At 40.2% G+C, this 22,859-nt stretch overlaps 1 protein-coding gene across 6 annotated transcripts in view; it reads left to right on the top strand.

Annotated features, from left to right (window-relative positions):
• dot1l (DOT1-like histone H3K79 methyltransferase) overlaps window positions 1-22,859 on the top strand; it is a 46,147-nt gene that overhangs the window by 19,443 nt on the left and 3,845 nt on the right. Inside the window, exons 2-29 of one of the 6 annotated variants that reach the window (XM_061977931.1) lie at window positions 527-570; window positions 683-757; window positions 1,520-1,583; window positions 2,947-3,175; window positions 3,260-3,354; window positions 5,742-5,804; window positions 5,872-5,927; window positions 6,029-6,108; window positions 7,895-7,963; window positions 8,058-8,164; window positions 8,237-8,278; window positions 8,380-8,475; window positions 8,559-8,790; window positions 8,882-8,995; window positions 9,080-9,171; window positions 9,277-9,378; window positions 11,195-11,332; window positions 11,410-11,535; window positions 11,607-12,043; window positions 12,108-12,198; window positions 12,290-12,439; window positions 15,929-15,971; window positions 16,056-16,681; window positions 16,786-16,991; window positions 19,488-19,561; window positions 19,630-20,130; window positions 20,203-20,298; window positions 20,807-21,492. In XM_061977931.1, coding sequence (XP_061833915.1) covers window positions 527-570; window positions 683-757; window positions 1,520-1,583; window positions 2,947-3,175; window positions 3,260-3,354; window positions 5,742-5,804; window positions 5,872-5,927; window positions 6,029-6,108; window positions 7,895-7,963; window positions 8,058-8,164; window positions 8,237-8,278; window positions 8,380-8,475; window positions 8,559-8,790; window positions 8,882-8,995; window positions 9,080-9,171; window positions 9,277-9,378; window positions 11,195-11,332; window positions 11,410-11,535; window positions 11,607-12,043; window positions 12,108-12,198; window positions 12,290-12,439; window positions 15,929-15,971; window positions 16,056-16,681; window positions 16,786-16,991; window positions 19,488-19,561; window positions 19,630-20,130; window positions 20,203-20,298; window positions 20,807-21,405 — 4,647 coding nt within the window. In that variant the 3' untranslated portion in view covers window positions 21,406-21,492. Of the gene's footprint in view, window positions 1-526; window positions 571-682; window positions 758-1,519; window positions 1,584-2,946; window positions 3,176-3,259; window positions 3,355-5,741; window positions 5,805-5,871; window positions 5,928-6,028; window positions 6,109-7,894; window positions 7,964-8,057; window positions 8,165-8,236; window positions 8,279-8,379; window positions 8,476-8,558; window positions 8,791-8,881; window positions 8,996-9,079; window positions 9,172-9,276; window positions 9,379-11,194; window positions 11,333-11,409; window positions 11,536-11,606; window positions 12,044-12,107; window positions 12,199-12,289; window positions 12,440-15,928; window positions 15,972-16,055; window positions 16,682-16,785; window positions 16,992-19,487; window positions 19,562-19,629; window positions 20,299-20,806; window positions 21,493-22,859 lie in introns of all 6 variants that reach the window. The other 5 variants (XM_061977929.1, XM_061977930.1, XM_061977933.1 and 2 more) reach the window with 5 other exon arrangements.

Raw genomic sequence — 22,859 nt, 5'->3', positions numbered from 1 at the left:
TGTGGTGATGTTATCATACACTATTGACAAGGAGCAATTCAATTACAGTGCAGGTTTAATGCTCTCGTAGCAACACTGAGCAGCAATAAGATTAATGTATTGTTCTATGGTTGACATCGTATTTATCCTCCTTTTCCTTCACTGTTACTCTTCTGCAGCGGCATCACCAGAGTAGGTCTTAAGTTTGTTGCTATTTCTTTGTGTTGAAACTTAAGAAGCGTCATCCATGTGTAATGGTAAAAAATAAATAAATAAAAATCACGCTGTCATCGTAATTAAGTTATTTCCTGTTAAGTCCTTTAGTCATTTTAATGTTCCTGAGGGAACTCTTCTGAAGGAATCAATAAAGTACTATCTATGTATCTATCTGTGCTTTATGACTAATTATGCGATAAACACATGATGAGGTGTATGTGTAATCCTATTGACATCAGCCTGTGTGTTGTTATTACTGTATATTACTGCTTGACTGCTTTCTGTCATAATTTGAAGTTCTAGAAAGTTCATCACCTCTTTCCCTTTCCAGGATAAACACCATGATGCTGCTCAAGAAATCATCGAGACCATTCGGTAAGCAACGCCTGTGGACTCTGACTCAATACTCCTCTGTTTTTTTTTTTTATTGCCGTGTGACTGGTTTAGGTACAATAATGTGTGCGTGTGTGTATGTGTGTGGGTGCAGGTGGGTGTGCGAAGAGATTCCAGACCTCAAACTGGCAATGGAAAACTATGTACTCATCGACTACGACACCAAGTGGTGGGTCTCAAAATAACATACACAACTTCAAAGCATACAGTAATAGTCATTAGATGTTTTTATTGCAGTGCTACCCCTGTTTTCTTCATTAATGCATTCCAAAGGATCCATTTAAAAAATACAAGTCGTATGAAACATTTTTTCCCATAGGAAACAATGTAAATCCAATGAGTCCATTCCACAGACCCAAAAATGTCATAAGAAAACACCTTTTAATTGATGATTGTAGTTTTACATGCATAAAATAATGCAAAATACGTATAGATCACAAATGAAATGGATATACGAACACTTAGCATCACGTTTACCTTTTTATTTTTTTAAACATCACTTTTGAGGGCGATAAGCAGCAAGGTAGGCGGGAAGGTGAATAAGCTTTGTAAACATTTTGTAATACAAGATAAGATACATATTGCATATTCTCACAGTACAGTAATGGCTGTTTTTGTTTTGATAATAGTAATTTTATCATTTTTGGACACTGCTCGACTTCTCAGGATTTTGAAGACATTTTTCCCTACAGGAATTACCGGTAATGAAGAGGGTCAAACCTCTCACCATCAAAATACTTTTGTGAACTGCAGTGGCATTTTCCAAATGACATCTTAACTTTCCCAAGTGTAAAAACAAGTTTCATTGGGATCAGTTTAGGCTGATCCTTTAAGTGTCGCTCAATTTTCAGCGAAAAACATACAAAATACACGAAAGAAGGAATGTGGATACAATGTCACCAATTTGTGTTGTTGTTTTTAATTGTAATAGTTTTGAGAGTATGCAGAGACTGTGTGACAAATACAACAGGGCGATTGACAGCATTCACCAGCTGGTAAGCAGATGGATTTGAATTATTAGTCAATAAAACTTGTAACAGAAAGTAAATAATGTAACAGTGCTATGTTCATGTCATATCTACAGTGTAATCTAAACCAACAAAGTCATATTTGACAATATATGTGTCAATTTTTAATTTTTGTTGTACTGTAGTTGTTAAAGGGGAACATTATCACCAGACCTATGTAAGCGTCAATATATACCTTGATGTTGCAGAAAAAAGACCATATATTTTTTAAACCGATTTTCGAACTCTAAATGGGTGAATTTTGGCGAATTAAACGCCTTTCTATTATTCACTCTCGGAGCGATGGCGTCACAACGGGAAGCAATCCGCCATTTTCTCAAACACATTACAAACACCGAGTCAAATCAGCTCTGTTATTTTCCGTACATTGGAGACATCATGCCTCGTCGGTGTGTTGGCGGAGGGTGTAACAACACGAACAGGGACGGATTCAAGTTGCACCAGTGGCCCAAAGATGCGAAAGTGGCAAGAAATTGGACGTTTGTTCCGCACACTTTACCGACGAAAGCTATGCTACGACAGAGATGGCAAGAATGTGTGGATATCCTGCGACACTCAAAGCAGATGTATTTCCAACTGGTACTGGACAGATTAGTTTTCAGGAAAAGAGAGCGGATGAGGGTATGTCTACAGAATATATTAATTGATGAAAACTGGGCTGTCTGCACTCTCAAAGTGCATGTTCTTGCCAAATGTATTTCATATGCTGTAAACCTAGTTCATAGTTGTTAGTTTCCTTTAATGCCAAACAAACACATACCAATCGTTGGTTAGAAGGCGATCGCCGAATTTGTCCTCGCTTTCTCCCGTGTCGCTGGCTGTCGTGTCGTTTTCGTCGGTTTCGCTTGCATATGGTTCAAACCGATATGGCTCAATAACTTCAGTTTCTTCTTCAATTTCGTTTTCGCTACCTGCCTCCACACTACAACCATCCGTTTCAATACATGCGTAATCTGTTGAATCGCTTAAACCGCTGAAATCCGAGTCTGAATCCGAGCTAATGTCGCTATATCTTGCTGTTCTTTCTGCCATGTTTGTTTGTATTGGCATCATTGTGTGACGTCACAGGAAAATGGACGGGTGTATATAACGATGGTTAAAATCAGGCACTTTGAAGCTTTTTTTAGGGATATTGCGTGATGGGTAAAATTTTGAAAAAAGTTCGAAAAATAAAATAAGCCACTGGGAACTGATTTTTAATGGTTTTAACCCTTCTGAAATTGTGATAATGTTCCACTTTAACTTCTACACTTTAGAAAGTTTGAAAACAACATTTGTAATGTAAGGTCAGCTAATTCATAGAAATATGCTTTTTAATCCCATTTTAAAGTGGAAAGGGACCACCCAGCCCATGAAGCTGAACAAGCGACCTTCCAACGGGCTGTTGAGACACATCCTCCAGCAGGTATACAACCATTCGGTGACCGACCCGGAGAAGCTAAACAACTATGAGCCCTTCTCCCCGGAGGTGTACGGGGAGACGTCTTTCGACCTGGTGGCTCAAATCATCGATGAGATGGAGATGATGGAGGATGACACCTTTGTTGATCTTGGCAGCGGTAAGTTTTTTGTACTACGGTGATGTAGTACAAATGTCCAATAAATGACGGAATTCTCATTTTTCGAGTGTTTTCTCTTTGCAGGCGTGGGTCAGGTGGTGCTGCAGGTTGCTGCAGCGACCAACTGTAAACACTACTATGGCGTGGAAAAGGCAGATATTCCAGCAACCTATGCAGAGGTATTATAATTGTATTGATTTATTGCACAAATGTTACACTACACACATTAATACATCAAACTTTTTTATAAAGCACTTTTCATGGACAGGCAAGTTGCACTTTACTACGGTCAAAAAAAGAAGAAGAAAACACAAAAATGCACGCGCACACACAGCACTAATGATAACAAAATGTGGCATGGCACTGAAGAAAACACAAATTAACATGACCTTGAAAACACACGTACTGTACCTATAAAAGCACATACCGGTAATCATACATACACTCATGCATATATTCACGTTTCATTAAACATATGTTAACGTTGTTCCCCTGGGGGAAACTGGGTAACACACGGCACACTAACTATGCTTAACCTATTGTTACTTTAACAATCTACAAGGTTAATACAGTTCGCTTCTCTATCTTCCCCTCCATTTATCTGCTTTTTTTTGTATTTCAAGTTATCATTACATATATGCACTGTTGCGTTTGAAACAACTGTATTGTTGATAATAGAAGTAATTATTGTTATTATTTATTATCAATAGTGCTATTTCTATTGGTATTTGTATTGCTCCATTTGTAGTGTAATAATGTTTATTGTCATTTCTGTGTTATTAATATTTACTTCACTAACTGCTTCTTTGCTTTCACTTTTCGTATCATATTTGTACATATCGCATTTGCTGGTGCTGTTCTGTTGTTGTTGTTGTTGTTGTTGTTGTTGTTGTCTCTCGGTTTTATCTCCCTCTTGTCCCCGCAATTTCCCCCGCGGTCTTCCTTTTTTTCCTCTTTCTATCTCCTCGTGCTCCGGTCAGGCTGCGCCAAACATTAAAATAAATCCATTTAATAAAGTCAAATACAAGTAAGGCAACAAGAGATGTAACCCACACTTTTTTTTTGTAAAGTAAATCTGTACAGAAAATATGGGCATCTACATCAACAATATGATTTTCCTGAGAAGCTGGACAGGACAAAAAAAAGAAAATAATATAAATCAAATTTTAGAATATAAATAATATAAACTATTAAAAACATAAAATATTGAGAATGATACTAATAGTAGTAAGCCATAAAACAGAAACCAGAACCAAGAAGTCTAGTTTAAATTGATCAATAAAAAGCCTGATTAAAAAGGTGTGCCTCTAACTTTTTTTTAAATTTTTTTTAAATACATTTCAACGGTCTCTGCAGGCTGCTACACAGGTGGAGGACATAGTGGCTAAATGCCGCCTCACCGTGAGTTTTTTTTCTAGTTTTTATTTGGTAAAGATAACAGGCCCGTGCCAGATAACAGGCCCGTGCCAGAGGACCTAAGGATCCTCAGGACTTGATATTGTAAAAGCAAGTCAAATAGATAAAAAGCCACAAGTCATTAAGACATTTAAAAACTAGTAATAGAGCTTTAAAATCGATTTAAATGTATTGTTCTTACTATAATTTTTGTACTTGTTGTTTATTTGTTACCAATTAATAATTTGCTCTTTTAAATTTTATTAAAAGTTAGTTTTGGTAGTACAATAGATACTCATGATTTCAAATGATTTAATGATCGTATTATTAATCTTGATTTCAACATCAATAAAAATAATCGCGATAATTATTTTAGCCATAATCATCCAGTCCTATCCCTATACCATTATATATCGCGGCAGCGCGTTCTCATTATTTACATGATATATATTTGCCATGGAGCATTGAGACATTTAAAAACTAATAGAGCTTTAAAATCGACCCTGAAGGGAACGGGGAGACTTGAAAACTGGTGTAATGTGCTCCCGCCCTCTGGTCCTCGTCAGTACGCGTGCAGCTGAGTTTTGTAATAATTGTAGATTTCTAATACTCTTTTTGGGTAGACCAGAAAGCAGAACATTACAATAGTCTAAGCGATAGGAGATTAAAGCATGCATTAACACCTCTTGAGAAAGAAACGGGCGGTTGTTACTGTAAGATGACAAAAACTATTTTTGATATGTGGGATAAAATCAGCTCGGTGTCAAAAATCAAGCTCATCGTGTTGGTTTAAAATCTCGTAATTTTTGTTATAGAGTCTCTTTCTGGTCTTCAATACCTACATCTCTGTTTTGTCCTGTTTGAGCTTTAAGAAATTCACAGCAGTCCATAAAATGCAGTTAAAAAGGGTATCTGACAACTGTGTCATCAGGGGACACGGCAATATCCAAATGTGTATCATCAGCGCAACTGTGGACAATGTGTCTCTTAATGACTTCCCCAGAAAGCAAGATTAAAAAGAATTGCGCATTGGGGAATCCCACACCTAATTTCATGGGTAAAACAATAAACCATTGGAAGATGCCCTGTTTCGATGGTAGACCTTGTGGTCGTCTACAGCCATGCATCTGCTTAATTTGGTTGTTTGCTAATGTTAGTGCTCTTTCTTCAGACCATGGACAAAGAGTTTAAAAAGTGGATGAAATGGTACGGGAAGAAACACGGGGAATACACAGTAAGTTTAACAATAAGCACAGTAACAATGGTCAGTGTTCCAAAAATTCCACGTTTTTCATTTTCAGCTGGAGAGGGGAGATTTTCTGTCTGAAGAATGGAAAGAACGAATTGCCAACACAAGGTCAGGATTGACAACAGATTGAAACACTCCTCCTTATGCATTTTCATCCTTGTATAACCTTTTTCTCTTACATTGTGCTAAAATCTTCACATGTCTTCCAGTATTATTTTCGTGAATAACTTTGCCTTCGGGCCTGAGGTGGATCACCAGCTGAAGGAACGTTTTGCAAACATGAAGGAAGGTCAGTGTATTCAGTCACTACATACAGCAGGTGTGGCCAAAGGGCGGCCTGCAGCTAATTTTTTTATTAGCCTGTGACACAGTCCAAAAAATAAACACCCCCCCGATTAGAACATTACACAAATAAACAAAAACAAAGAAAAATCCTCCTAAAAAAGGACCTGAAAACCAGAATGTCCAACGACCTCTGCGGCTGATTGTATATAATCTTTGATAATTACAAAAAAAGTTTTATTTAGTTGGCAAAATAATAATATTAGTAAAGACTAATAATTACAACTAAAACTCACTGTTTGCGCTGGCGTTTAACACATGCTGAGCTGGACATTTTTATGTTTTTATTTATGACTTTTTACTATTTTTATGGATATTCCTTATTTTATTTCTAATGTGTTTTGCCATTTTATTGTTTGGTTCGTTTAGCTGTATATTTATAGCCTTGTCTGTACTTATTTTTGATTTTCATTTAAAAAAAAAAATTGTACTGCACTTTTGGTCAGTAGTGGCTATTTGTAAACTTATGCTACATGGAAAGTTCAGATATTTGATTATTCCGCAAAAACACATTTCTAAACATTTATTTTTGCGACAAAAGAGCAATTTTTTTATTTTTATTAAATAAATATTATAATTTGTCTATAAAATTAAAGTTACCTATACCTCTGCATAACATTGGAAGCTTATTAACATTAAAGAAAACAACACACCTCATCTCCCACCGTGGTTACAGTGAAGCCAAGTAATAGATACGCTTCATCATATTCTGGTACGGCATTGCACCGCGCCCCCCCACCGGGACCCACCCCACTATTTGAGAAGGACTGCCTTAGCGGCATGTACTCGCTGTTCCTCTTGCCTAAATGCTACACTGAGTTGCAGGACAGGGCGACGATCAGGAGCACCGAAACAAGCTCGCTAGTTACCAAACCATTGAGCTATCTTATTTTTCGTTGCCTCCGTTCGCTCTTCGACCCACAACGTTTACGACTGTCCACTTTGGTAATCATATTTGGATGATTACAATCTGAACATTGTTAGTTCCAAATCAGTTGCACTTCTAGAGTATTTATTAGTAGCCAGCGAGAAAGTATATTTTTGACGTGGCGAATTATAAACCCAGGTCAAAACACTGGAAGTAACTTACCCGAGGGGGTGTGGCTACAAGATAGAGTTGCCAAATGGAAAACATTCTTTGCGTGCATGTTATAGAATTGTATATCACATTTTCAATGATAATAGTGATAGGAAATTGTCTGCTCAAAAAAAAAAAGTGGTACGGTACATTACATGGGACATGTAAGTGTCAAAAAGACAGCCAAAAGAGGTTAGTAGATGAGAATTAATCTAAAGGTCAAATCTAGTATAGAAATGCAATTGCAGGACATGTAGTCTTGATTTTTTAAATGTTCCTTCTGGGTTTGCGTGGCAGCTGTTTGTGCTGATAGAAATGTTCCCTTTTTCCCCTTTTTTTTAAAGGGTGCTTATAGCCCTGATAATTAAAGCTTGACCTTGAAGATATTAAATATCTCAACGGGGTTGGACCAGATATTACACTAATTGAGGATGTGGATGTTTTGTTCAGATAGTTTAGCATACATTGATTGACTTATTTGTTTTAGTATATTTACTGTAGGAAAATAAAGTGGCCCAAGCGTCCTTCAATTTTTTTTGTAAACAGCCCCCACACTGGAAAAAGTTTGGACACCCTTGGCATATGGAATACACAGTTTAAAAAATACATTCCTTCACATCGCATCAGCATTTCAAATAATCTGTATTTTTTTCAGGTGGAAAAATTGTATCCTCCAAACCATTTGCACCCTTAAATTTTCGAATAAACAGCCGAAATTTGAGTGGTAAGTGGTGCCAGATTTTGGTATTGCGGCCGACATTCAAATCTTAACCACCCAGTGATCTGCAGCCTTGATGTTCCTCTGTGTTCCTGTGTAGATATAGGCACAATAATGCGTGTGGTGGAGCTCTCGCCACTGAGGGGCTCTGTGTCCTGGACTGGAAAGCCTGTTTCCTACTACTTGCATACCATAGACCGCACCATAGTAAGCACTATTTTAAATAAATACACCTATATAATCTTCTTTTAAAGGCTGTTAATATTAATTTCTTTTCAGCTTGAAAACTACTTTGCAAGTCTCAAAAATCCTAAACTCAGGGTAAGTCCTGGTCTTCACCTCTCCCCTGTAATAAATACGCTGCTGTAATTATTTTACATGGGTCAAACTCACACTAAATATTATTTCATTTTTAATTTCAGGAAGAGCAAGAGGTAGCTAGGCGACGTCATCAGAAAGATACAAAGGACAGTAAAAGCAATAGTACCACGCCCACCAAAACTAAGGAACAAAACAAGGTAGGACCTACTGTATAGTGGTCTTTTCCTAATATAATAGTTGTGTTGCTTATGTTTGAACTGATCTGCACGTGTACCCACAGCAGGACTCTGGTGGGGAGGAGGAGCAGCCTCCTTTGGTGACAGTGGTTAAGGCCGCCGCCAAACCCCGCCGAGCAAAGCTCATGTCCAAAGGTCGGAAGCTGAACAACAACAGCAACAACAAGAAGAGAGGTCGACCCAAGAAGGCAGCACCGGCTGTTGACAAAAACAAGAAGAACCAGAGCGCGTTGGATTTGCTGCATGCCAAGACCCTTTCTGCAGCACCCCCTCAGGGTCAGCGGACACAATACACCATTCGTTGTTTTTGCATGGTTTATGATATTGCTGTGATCGGCTTTGAAACTCTTTCTTTTCGATTGTGCAGATGCATACCTGCAACCACGGAGCCCCTTTTATCAACTACCTCCTAAAGTTCAGCACTATCCAGCCAATCAACTGTTGCTGAGCCCAACTCCTCCTGGTCTGCAAAATCTGCTAGGTGAGCCCACGAGAACCAACTGGGATGGATGAGTGAACCAGAACACAATGTTAACTATATGTCACCCATATGTTTTGTTGACAGATAACTTTAAAGTTCAATACCTCCAGTTTATGGCCTACATGAAGACTCCGCAGTACCGCTCCAACCTGCAGCAGCTTTTAGAGCAGGAGAAGGTGAGCCGAAATGTTGCTATATTATTTGTCCTTGAAATAAAAAGGTTGCATTTTAGGCCTCAATCCTCAGTCTTATAGCCTGCATTCTCGCTTTTGTCAAAAAAGCAAAAACACAGGGATTTGTCTGGACAGGCAGAGCAGCTCCATTCCATCTGCCAGGCTCACAAGGACAAAATCAAAGGTCTCTTTCAGACCAAACTCGACGAGGTGAGAAACATCCTTAAAAGTCCCATATTAAAGTATTTTTCAACAACTTTAAATAGGTTTCAGACGCCCGACAGTCATGTATTGTAGTTGTGTTGGCCAAAATCTAGCCTTGATTCTGGAATTTAGACATTTTAAGTGTTTTTAGTAAGCCACAACTGGTAAGCTGTTGCTTTGTGTCTGTAGTTTTAAAACTAATGAGCTGTGTTTATCCACGCATGTCGCTGGGGAAAAAAAATACTGTTTTTACACGTACACTTTAACTATGCACTTGTCTTACGTAATAGATGCCATATATCACAAAAGGCAACAAAACATTAAATGGGGGTGAAGGACATACATGTTGGCAACACAAGCATAGCTATGTGAGCTATAATGCTAACCTTACACTCACATCAACATCAAAATATGATAACTTATTCGCAAAAATAGAAGAAACCTGCTGATGTACAGAAGGTTGTCTCGCTCTAGACATTGTTTTAAGATGGTGAGCGAAGCTTTTTAATTTTTAACACGATGCTGTCCTCCATAAGCAACCAAGTGAGGGTGATAATACATTTCTCTCATGTTTGTCATATGCTTAGGAAGTAGCGATGTAATGCTATCAAATCTCATGGCACGATATTATCACTGTATTAAGGCCACGGTGCGATATTATTGCAGTATATGTTAAAAAAAATCTAAACTTTAAAATGTTAGTGTGTAAAATTAAGTGTGTAGAATGTTTAGGATCCACACACTCACTGTAATTGAACACAAATATAATGCTAAAATTTTCTAATTGTACTTATTACTACAAACATAATAGTGCAGGAACATTTACTGTTTCAAGAAAATATTATAAAGAAAAAAACACTTACAGTTGCTTGTCTTTAAAGTGACAATGTAAACATCCAGTGTAACAGTCATGTTCCCTTTCGTGTCTTTCAACTTTTACTTTGGACAAGCAGTGTCCTCCACAGTGGACATGTTTACATTCGTCTGTAAAATGTTGTTTCTCAGAACAGTTAACTAACAATTTAACTTTTAATAATGTAAATACCCCACAAACTGATGTTTGGCTTTGCTGGCTTCAAATATATTTCCTGGATCACAGTTTGAGAAGGCGACGTATTCAGGGTGTAAGCTGCCTTCCGCCCGAGTTCGGCTCGGCGGACAGGCTACAGCCCCCCTGTAACATCCAGAGAAACAAGCTGTAGAAACAAGGGTGGTGGGATTGAGGATTTATCAAATACTTTTTGATTTTCCTCATATTTCCCGCGTTTATCTCCGTGACCCATTGGCTCTGTGTCGCCTTGGAAAAGCTTCAACTTTCATACCTCCTCCAAATAGATAGTTTGCACCAGGGCTTGTTCGTCTGTTTGTTAGCAATATTACTCAAAGAGTTATGGATAGATTTTGATGACATTTTTCAGGAAATGTCCAAAAAAACAATTCCTCTCATCGACACACTTTACTTTGTGCTTACGGTGTTCCACACACTCAGCTTTGTGCCCTGCGCTGCGCAGAGGATTCTGGGAGATGTAGTTTATTATCAGACTCGCGCAAGGCTAAAGCACCGGAAGGAAATACAAACCAAGTCTTTGTTTGATACCATCAGGCGTTAAGGTAGTTTTGTGAAGACTTTGAAACCGAAATATTGCCGTATCCACAAAACTGTTACACCCCTATTAGAAAGTAAAGTTAGCAAAATATGGGATGTTTAATACTGCAGCAAAGGCAGAAAGAACTTCTGAGTGGAACATCTTGCTTTGTGTTGTCTTTCTGTCATCAAGGACGGTCTTGTGTGTTTAAACTTGACATTTTGAGTGTATTTCAGCTGGGAGTGAAAGCTCTCACTGTGGAGGACCTGCTGCAGGCTCAGAAGGAGATATCAGCTCATAACCATCAGCTGAAAGAGCAGACAAAACAGCTCGAGAGAGACATGGCTTTGCTGAAAGACCACAGCCTGCTACTGGTACCTGCTGCCTGATTTTTTTAATAAAGCATCATCCTTCCTAATCTTGCCTTTTAAAATTTTTTTTTTTGTTCTAGCTGAAGTCTCGATGTGAGGAGCTGAAGCTAGATTGGGGCTCGTTGTGTCTGGAAAATCTACTAAAGGAGAAACAGGCCCTGCGGAGACAAATCTCTGAGAAGCAGAGGCACTGCTTAGAGTTGCAGGTATGGAGAGGACATTCTCATGCATTAAGACTATTGTTTAATTGCATAATGGCTCCCTCTGGTGTCTGCAGATCAGCATTGTAGAGCTGGAGAAAAGTCAAAGGCAGCAGGAGCTTCTTCAGCTCAAATCTTACAGCCCTCGTGAGGATTCACCTTATAGAAAGAACCCAGATGCCTGCTCCTCCGCAGACATGGACACCTCCAAGTTTGCACTGTCTTCTGCCCAAGTTCTTAATGGCATCAGCCCAGAAAGACCCATCAACGGCACCAGCTCGCCTTCTTTTGAGCGGCCAAGCACTAAGATTGAGCTCCTTTCACGCTATCTCCCCATCTCTCCCGACCACGACATCGTGTCTGCCATGCCTGAAGCTCGGCAGAGACTGCAGATCTCCCACGCTCTTCCTGATTACACACGCTTCTCCCCAGCCAAAATTGCCTTGCGCAGGCATCTGAACCAGGAGCCCACGGCCTCTGGCCACCTGAGAGGCCTCGGGCTGCCCACACACAGGTCTGTACTGCTATTGCTTTTCAAGTGGATTAATTAAACCGCTTTAACTGCATCATTATTTCAGGATGGAAATGGGTGGCATGAACTCCCCTCTTGGAGCCAAGCAGAGCAGCCCGTCTCCTAATGCATCTGATACACCGAGGAGCACTGAGAGGGTAGATGTTGGGCTCTTTCAGTGTTTTGATGCTTGTTATTGTATTTATATATTTATACTGGATTTCGTATTTTAAACAATTCTCCATTCAGGGTGGAAAGGAGAAGAGTCCATCTGTTCAGGGAGAAAGCAGCATCAAAAGCCTTCCAATAAGTATTCCTCTGAGCACTGTCCACCCAAGCAAACTTCCAGTCAGCATTCCACTGGCCAGTGTTGTGTTGCCTAGTCGGGCTGAGAGGCTGGTGAGCATTTTCATCCAAGTGAAATGTTTTACTAGGCCTGGGCAGGGGCTGCAAGATTTTGAGAAAAAACCTAATTTCGATTCGATTTGTGATTTTTATATTTAATACACAAAAAAAGCATAAAACTGCATAAATAATGGGTGAAAGAAGACACTTTAGACTAAGGGTGGGCAACCCAAAATGTTGAAAGAGCCATATTGGACCACAAATACAAAAAAGTAATTGATCTGGAGCCACAAAAAAATCAAAAGACTTATATAAGTGTTATAATGTTGGCAACACATGATGTAAGTGGCTAAATAGTGATATTAGCCTACTATGAAAATTACTTTAAAAGTCTTATATAAGTGTTATAATGAAGACAAAACATGATGTAAGTGGCTAATTAGCTATATTAGCCTACTATCAAAATGACTATGTGTCGCAGGCTGATGCAAATCTTCGTTGACAGAAATGTTGAAATGTAATATTTATTCTACACATTTTTACAACATTGGAAAACATTAGTAAAACTTCTCAGAGGGTGAGATAACTCCTGGAAATGACTGTCTTAGAATGACCAAAGGTATAGATCTGTGTGTCCAAGTTAAAGGAAACGTCTTCTTTTAATGGATTTATTACAATCTTTGCAAGCTCGGTAACATTTGTTGTGGTCTGGAACAACATGGCACACTAACAACTATCAGAAATGCAGTCAATATTACATACAGATAATGTGTCATGAAACATGGAAAAATAAACTAAATACACAGAGGAAATAAGTAAAGAAAATTTAATTAGATCAAATATACCTACAAATGAGGCATAATGATGCAATATGTACATACAGCTAGTCTAAATAGCATGTTTGCATCGATTAGCTTGCAGTCATGCAGTGACCAAATATGCCTGATTAGCACTCCAACAAGTCAATAACCTCAGCAAAGCTCAACTTTGTGCATTCACACACAGTATAAAAAGTTTGGTGGGCAGAATGAGACAAAGAATGAGTGGCATAAAAACATCTTTCTGTGGCAGCGTTGAAAAAAGTTATACATGTAAACAAACTTCTGAGTCACAGTCCACGCAACGGTGAGTTCAAGGGCCGCTGAAATGAGTAGGACAAAGCGGCCCTCACCAAATAATCTCATCGGTGAAGCATAAACATATTAAACAGTGGGCTTTCTAACAATTAGGAAGGTTTGTGTTGTGTTTGTCTTCCTACAGACACAACATATATTTTTCACCCCTTTTTTTCCCCATTTCCATACATTTTTGAAAACGCTCCATGAAGCCACCAGGGCGCCGCTAAAGAGCCGCAAGTGGCTCTAGAGCCGCGGGTTGCTGACCCCCGCTTTAGACTGTCAATCAACATATTATTGTCTCAAGGCGCCACACAGAACAGTATGCAATCATTTACATTCAAAAATAATTGTCTTGACTCTAAGCTTTTCTGTACATCATTCAAGCTCTTAAACTGAAAAAAATAATGAATAAAACACTATACAGTGTTTATAATGTAATGTAATCATAACATATAATATAATGCAAGGACCCATTTATAAAGATATAAACTTTTATTTCTCATTTTTGTAGAATTGTTTACCATAGTACTGTAATTGGTAGGTAAATAACTTTGTTATCCTAAATAAATAAACAACAAATAACATTGACTAATTTCTGTAAGCAAAAATTTTATTTAAATAAATATTGAACATTTTAAAGAAAAACTATCGGACATTGTCTTTTTGTTTCTTGCCGACACGCGATCACTGCATTCTCACTCGGTTGTCCGTGTTGATGGGCTAATATTGACCATCTAATTTGAACCTGAACTATTTCCACAAAAGGACATTTGACTTTGTAATGATATTTTTTTCTTCCTAAATTGTGTTACTTTGCAGCGAGTAAGGAGGCTGTCTGTACGTTCCTGTGTGTGTAAAGCTGGCGTCCCACTTTCCTCCGACCGAGACAAAGATTGTGAATGACTTTAAAAAAAAAGGGCTCACTATGTTCAGTAAATTCTACTGTTAAAAAAAGGCACTCTGGTGCTGAGAACGACGCGCACAGTGAGACATCTTTCTCCCTGTTAGAAGTGAAAGACGAACAAACGCAAGACCAACAATTCCTATTCATTTATTTGACAGGCACAGTGCAATTAAACATTGCTACCCATAGGTAGCCGATGTCAAAGTACATAGGACTTCTCGCCACAGGCTAATTTGCAACCCTCGTCCCTGGTTAGGATTTTAAAGAAAAGTGAAAATTACATACTAAAGGATTAAGAAAAGTACAAAAAAAATACATTAAAATAATTGGCCCCATTTGTCTATACTACGGTACATCCAGATCTAGTGCTCACAATTCAAATTTTCCTTTAGACACTTTTTCAGTTTTGTGGAGAAAAGTTTACTGTTTGATTGTGACTTTAACTCCAGTGGCAAAGAGTTCCACAGATGTGAGGCCTTCACTGAGAACGCAGACTGACCCAGAGTCGTCCGGCACCTTTTCACTCTACAGCTCCCACCGACTGCAGCTCGAGTCTGCACACCTTCACTACTGTATCTATGTATTTCTTTACACATCACATTGGGGCTAATGCATTAAGACACTTAAAAATAGCTTTTAAAAATGAGAAATTTATAAAATGATCAAAACTCATCATGTTATATCTTTGGGTAATATGGTAGTTATAATGCTTCATTGGTTTTTGGTCAAATATTTTTAGTGTTTGTTTATACAATGACAACAGAGGCTTCACTACACATTTTGTGGCCTGACCCCAGGCACGATAAGGCATATAAGATAAAATCATTTCATGCATGTAAGATTGTGCAGCTTAAACAGATAAAAATGGTCTAATATGCCTGAAACAGTTTACATTTATTTTTATGGTCTTAGTCTTCTGATTGGTGAACATGTCTGTCACTCCAATGCCGGCAGAGAAAAAAACAAAACAAAAAAACCCCGCCTCTTGCAGTTACGTTATCACACTACCGGTAATTAAAACCTCAATGTTTATTTGTTGTTGATTAATCATGCAGCTCTCTCTCACGGGCTGATAAGTCAATGAATCGAACTTGATAAGTTTGCCGGTATCAATAAATTGCCATGTTCGTGTTTTTGTTTTCATCATCACCCACTTTCAAACAGAGTGTAATAGGATTTTACTCGGTTTTGCTCCCAGCACCTGAGGCCGTTTGTTCAATAGCAGAAATAAATTAAGGAAGTGAACCCTCTTATTTATCCTCACAATATTTGTCTCTGTGTGTAGAGGCGGGACTGCTAGCTTCTGACACCGACATAACCTTGGGTTACATGCATTATCGTTATTGTATATAATTATGATTACACTAGTGCTTAAATTGGTCCAAAATGATACTGATAATATTGTTTATTGGCAATAATTTGTGGGACAATATATTGTCACGCAACATTTGTTATTGAATCAATCCTATGTTTTACTCTTTATTTTGTATCACAATTTGCTGTTTTTGCTTATTGTTGTAGAGAAGTACTCCAAGCCCTGTGTCTCAGGCCTGTCAAACCAATGGTAAGGAATATCTGTAGACCACTGGTTATTTGTGTGGGTTTTCAAATTCTTGCCTTTTGTCATTATTATCAATATGTTATATAGGATATTCATCTTGCTCAGGGCTCATGAATGGGGGTCTACACCCAGAGGATCAAAATGGTGCTTCTTCATCGCCTCCAAACACAAACACACCTCTGGCAGGACCGCTGAGCAGAGGAGGTCCCATTCAAAGCCCCCCAGTCAGCACTGGGGGTGTTCTTCATTATGCAGACGGACCTCCTAGGATGCTTCCGGAAGATGGCGGCGAAGAATGCCAAGAAGCAGACTCTGACACGGAACCGCAGGACAATGAACTACGGAGGAGAATCTTTTTCTCCTCGTCCTCGTCGTCGTCCTCCTCTTCCTCGTCATCAGGCAGTGGAGGCAGCGTGGCCGGAGGATCACGCCTCCACCATCATGCCGGCAGCTCAGCCAAGCAGGGATACCACAGTAACCACGGCAACCACAACCACCAGTCCCCCGGCACACAGCACAGTCACACACCGGCGCACGTGTCGTCATCACACTCCGCTCACTGCCTCGCTTCTCAAGAGGGACGTAAGCGAGGGAGGCGGAAGCGCGGCTCCACAGCGGCCATGGCAACCAGCGGCTCACCTAAGAGGAGATCATTCCCTGGAATCAACGCCAACAACCACTCCTCTGGGTCACCACTCAACATCAATTCCATGGTGAGTCACTGAAGGACGACAGTTTTGTTGCTGCTCAATGAGACAAGTTTGACAACCAGAGCGTCAAGTTGAAAAATAACTCGATGTTTGTGATTTTTGTCCAGGTGAGCAACATAAACCAACCCCTGGAGATCTCTGCCATCTCGTCGCCAGAGCAATCAAGCCGCAGCCCGGCCAGGACTGAAGTTGACCAACCTCCTGTCCTGAAGAGAGAGCGCCCTGTGGAAGTGAATGGTACAGGTCACTACTCCTCCGCCCCCAGCTCTGATGATGACGACTCAGGATACCCTGCTGACGGCTCCAGCTCACGGTAAAGTTATTACTAGAAGTTGAGTCAACTGTTCTCTTTTCACCAAGTGTTATTGAATGAATAACCAGCTGCTAACTGACGATTTAATCTGCGTGTTCTCAATTAGTCTCATTGACAGACCCCAGTATTAACCCTTGTGCAAGTTTTTGGATTGAGTATACACACTTACTCTTAGGATCCAAAAAGGTCCCGCTCACAAGTGTCATAAGTCAGCAAAAGATAACTTTCAATGCAATAAATCTTTTTTCCATGTCTTATGACCTTTTTGTCAAAAATAGCTGTTTTTATTAATGGGAAAATGCAAAATATACAATATTTCCAAAAAATACAAATAAAAAATGGTATTGCTTTAAACACATTTTCCCAGGATTCAAAGCACAATACGGTCATTTTGAGGAAAAAACAAATGTTTGCATTTGCAAACCTTACAAAAACACAGTAGAAGTCCCCAACATTCATTAGTACAGTCAAATTTAGACATCTGACATGTGTGGTTCAAGAGTTATCCTTGAAACAATTTTGTATTGCTTTAAACACATTTTCCCAGGATTCTAAACAATACTATCATTCTGAGGAAACACCTATTTTTTGCAGAGTGGAATTTTGTGTAATTATAACCATTAAAAGGTCAATAATTCTTGACAACATTGATTTCAGACATGTAAAATTGCTGCGAAAAAGTGGAAATCCGTGTTTTTACACATTTATTTTTTGTGTTAAAATATCACTTCTGCGTTTTTTTTGAATGAAATATCAATAAAAATACGATATAAACAAAATGTGTTGAACGGTCGCTTCAGCCGCAGGTACTCGCTGTTCCTCTCTCTTTAACGCCACACTGAGTTGCAGGACAGGGACAAGATCAGGAGCACCAAAACTAGCTTGCTGTCATTTCCGTTCGCTCTCTGTTCCTGGCTGTCCACTTTGCTGCTAATCATATTTGGATAATTCCCAACACTGTTAGTTCCGAAACAGTTGAAGTTCTACAGTATTTATTAGTAGCCAGGGACAAGGTATATTTTTGACGTGACCGATTGTAAACAGAGGTCACAAAACTGGAAGTAAATTACCCGAAGGGGCATGGATACAGGATAGAGTTGCCAAATGGGAATAGTTTTCGGACTTCTTTGCATGCATGATATAGAATTTTACATAACATTTTCAATAATGATAATGTTAGTAAATTATCTACTAAAAAAAATCTGGAGTAGATTAATACATGGGCCATCCATCCATCCATTTTCTACCGCTTAATCCCTTCCGATTGTAGCTGAGATAGGCTCCAGCGCCCCCCGCGATGTAAGTGTCAAAAAGACGTCGGTAGATGATATTAAATCTAAAGGTAAAATAGTGTAGAATTACACCCAATTGCCGGAAGCGTGGTCTTGTTTTTTAAAATGTTCTTTCGGGGTTCGCGTTGCTGCACTTTTTGCTAATAGAAATGTACCTCTCTTTTTTTCAATTTTCCTCTATTTTTCCTCAAAGGTAATTTGATTCGATAGACAAGTAGAAACAAATAGTTTTAGTGCCTACTGAGCTATAATGAGAGTGAAATCAGTCATAACTAGGTTGAGTTTGAGCTCACACAAGTCATTTATAAATATCTGCTGTGGTGTACAGGGGAAACTCAAATTTGAATACCATGCAAAAATTCATTCATGTCAGCAATTCAATTTCAAATGGGAAACTAATTTGTGGTATAAATGCAAAGTGAGATATGTCAAGTATTTATTAGTTAAAATTGTGATGATCATTGCTTGCAGTTTTTGAAAACCCCAAATATTCTGAGAGTTTCAATCAGAGGTTCTTATTAGCTGTAAACCATAATCATGAACAGTATATCAAAATAAGGCTTGAAATGTCTTCAGTTGCATTCTATGAGCCTATGTCATATACATTATTAGTTTCACCTCGTAAATTTGATTGCTGTATTAAACAAACCTGTATGATATTTCTACTTTTTTTATTTTCACCTGTGTATAACTGCCCAAGATCACTTTCATTGCATTTTAGCAATTTAAATGGTAGTTGAATTCATTTACACTCATTCAAGCCCTGAGAATTTTGCATCATGGTTATCTGGCGTCATCTGTTGGTTAAGGAGCGCAATCATATCAAAACAATATTTTCTTGTTTTGTTGTTTTAATTCAGTTTTCATGGGAAAACAGTAATATACCAGCATTACGGTCAGTTAAAAATAGCATTTGTAATGGGAGTCAGTGGGGAGGAGGGCGTTCTTAAGAGAAATTTTGTATAATTTTATATCCTATTCTAAAAAAACCTTGGCAAAATTTCAGACCACTAACCTTCAAACTAAACAATCACAAACACATGCCCGTTTTGGGCCCTGGGATTGCACAAGGGTTAAACTAAACTGAGCAAAAAAAGGCCACAATATCTACACTGATCACAAGCAGAGGGGGAACACACTGCATGTGTAAAAGTGTATGCCAAGATTATTGAATACCTGAATTTTTCTGTGGTTTTCCATCTAGAATTGAAAGAAAAATTGCTACAATTTCCTTGGAAAGCAGAGATGGACACAATAGAATAGGGGAAAATGAAAGAGGTAATAAAAATGCTTAAAATAGTTTTCCTTCTTCATGTTCCTTAATATTTACTGTTTCCATCTTTTAGGCAGGAAGTCTGGAAACAGCAGTGGTAACAGCACAGGTAGTGAGGCCTCCTCCTCCTCATCCTTGTCCTCTACAAGCAAATGGAAGTCAACCTTTTCACCCATTTCTGACCCCAAGCAATCCAACTCAGACCTTAGACAAGGAGGATCTCCGTTTGGAATGGGAGGTTCAAACCGGGACTTAGACTCTGATTACAAACAACACCATCAGCAGCCAAGGAAGTGTAGCGATGGAGAGTTATCCAACTACCCCAACCCTTTCCTGAGTCAAGAAACTGGAAACCGCAGTGGTGCTAGCGGCGGAACCCAGGGCGGAAGCATTTCTGAGCCGCGCCAGGCTCTACAGAAACCGAAGGCCCCTCGCGATTGGGAGCTAAAGACCAGCAGTGGCCACTCCAGTCAGAACCTCTTCATGTCTGCTGCCGCCAGCAATGGAGGGGGCATTCTAAGTGGGAAAGTTGGGGCCAGCGCTGTCACAGTTTCCTCGACAGGATCCTCTGTGGGTCAGTACCTAGGTTCACAGTTTCCACTGGGAGGGACCTCGGTCCTACAGTCACTGTTCGGCGCCCAAACAGGAAGCTCCAATGCAGGCGGGAACACACGACTGGTCAACGGACATTCTGGCCTTGGGAGTTTCTCTACCGCTGGGCTGGCAGGTGGAGCAGCAGGAGGTTAGTACGGTACATGTTTTTTCTTCTTAACTTAGCACTCAGAAAAAGAGAATCGTGTTTGTCGGGTTTCGTCATATGAAAGATGGGTCTGCTAATGGTGAGGTAAGTGGAGGTCCAAGCGCCTGCGACTGGCTGGCTATGCTGCCTTGCTTCCACTGGCTGCTTGCTTGCAGATACAAACACCCTTGGAAAAAACAGTCAACATCTGCAATTGTCTTTGCCCTTTGATATGTTGGCTGTTTTCTGTCGGTGTTTGTTTTGGTGGTAGTTTGTCAGAGTCAAGTCACTTGCAAAACTAAATTATCTACAAGCATGTGTTTCAATGAAATCAGATCGGGTTCTTTTTAAAGGCACAGTGGTTTGACTCTGTTTGCTTTTTGTGTGCTTGCTTGGCGCTATGCACAACCTTGCTCAGCCCTCGCTTTTCTCTTTGTCCCCCCCACCCCCTCCTCCTCTTCCTCTTTGACACTTTTATCCCCTCCCTCCATTTCTACTGTATGATTTGCAGGTATCTTTCATCATGCGGTTCCCTCGGTGTCCTCCCATCAGTTTGGGGCGTCGTTGCCCACCTCAGGAGGCCTCAGCTCTCTGCTCAGTCTCTCCTCCTCCCAACAAACCACCCCCCAGCCCGCCTCAATGCGCCTGGCCTCCGCATCCTCACCTCTCCCCTCATCCTCCTCCTCCACATCACAGGCCCAGCATAGCCGCACCCAGTCGGTGCTGCACAGCCCCTCTACTCCCACGCTCTTGCTGCCCCCGCCGCCACCCCTGCACAGTGCTCCCTTGCACGCCGAATCCCCACCACCCTCTCGGTCTGACTCCCTCCACTCTGTCCGTCTCTCCCACTCTTCTCTCCATCACCAGAGGGCGCATTCGTCCCTCACTCTTACCATCTCATCTTTCACCCCGTCCTCCTCTGCCGCTCTCTCTGCTACTGCTTCCTCCTCTTCCTCCTCGTCTCGTCCATTCGCAGTACATTACTCCCCCCGCCTTCCACCGACGCCACCCAGTAGCTCAGGTGGTGGCGTCAGCAGCATGCGAAGGACTCAGGGCATGCATGGCGCCTACAGCACCTCCTCTTCACTCCCTGGCTCTCGACCGAGATAGGTCTTGGGGGGAGGGAATGGGGGGGCGGTGTAGAGGGAAATCAGAGAGGAGAGAGACATGTTGAGTTTGTTGTTCTAAACGAACAAGGTAAGAAGACTATTCTTGATTGATCGTGACAGTATGTTTTGCCCCTTTTCCACTGCACAGTCCCAGCTTCACATGGCTTTTACTTTTCACGCTTAATAGAATGTAGACACACCTTAAGACAACACTTGCAGAAATGACAACATTTGAGGGTCCCAGTAGCCTCTCCTGCACAAAGAACCTGCTAAAAGTCCACATTTGAGCCGAAAAAGAAGAGCTGGCATTTGTCAAACTTTGCCTTTTATACAGTACCCAGTGAAATGGGATATTTGCTTTCACATTGGCCTCAGGACATCCAGAAGTCAGATACTTAGACGCTTGAGGAAGTCAGCGCCAGCGTTAGGTGTGATGTATAAAATACTTGTCGGTCAGCAATAATTTGCTGATATTATCTCCATAGTTGTAAAATTGCAGAATTTACTTACCATAATTTCCAGACTATAGAGTGCACCTAAATATTAGCCCCAACCACCTTGTTTTGGACATATTTTATTTTGTACATAAACACATATGCATAAGTCTGCAACCTCTGGCAAAAATGATGGAATCACCAGACTTGGAGTATACTCATTCAGTTGTTTAATTTTGTAGAAGAAAACAAAACAGACATGGAACAAAACTATAGTCATTTCAAATGGAAACTTTCTGGCTTAAAGGGGCCCTAATATGGAAAACCAACTGTATTACTGTGTGTATTAGGGATCTGCATAAGTCCTGAAAATGGAGGCATTGCGGAGATATTTATAAAACAATCCTGCCTTCCTTCATACTTCTTCCCAACGATCTGTTTGGAATTTGCACAATCTTTGTAGCTGAGATAGGCTCCAGCGCCCCCCGCGACCCCAAAGGGAATAAGCGGTAGAAAATGGATGGATGGATGGATGGATGGATGGTATAAATGTACCCAGAGTGCCTTGCGGGCGTCCGCCTTTGTAGTCTTTGCTGTAGTCAATAAGCTTCTTCTTTTTCTCTGTCCTCTTGTTGTGGGGCAGACTGGCTCGTACATGCACATGCTTCTTCTCCTGTTCTAATACAAAGTAGCGTATAGTTCTCACTTATATCTGTAAGTAGACTTGCTATGGAAGCACTAAAAGCTACAACATGGCTGATGGGAAGAAGACGCAGTCGATGTGGAGGTACGTAGATGAGGCCCGCCCACAAAATGGTGCATCCTAAGGAGACGGTCAAAGAGCGGCTCGAAAATGGTCTGTAAAATATCATCCATGCAAAATTTTGACCAAAGAACCACCATTACATGTCATGTAGACAAGGCGGCCTAATGCACGGGCTTACCTGGGCTGAAGCCCAGGGTCCCCCGATTTTTTCGGTGGAATGCAATGATTGGTGTTCATAGCTGTCAAACTAGTGAT

Source organism: Nerophis lumbriciformis, linkage group LG18 (genome assembly GCF_033978685.3).
Source record: "Nerophis lumbriciformis linkage group LG18, RoL_Nlum_v2.1, whole genome shotgun sequence".
NCBI lineage: Eukaryota > Metazoa > Chordata > Actinopteri > Syngnathiformes > Syngnathidae > Nerophis > Nerophis lumbriciformis.
Note: the sequence above shows the minus strand (reverse complement) of the source record. Positions and strands in the feature narration are given on the sequence as shown.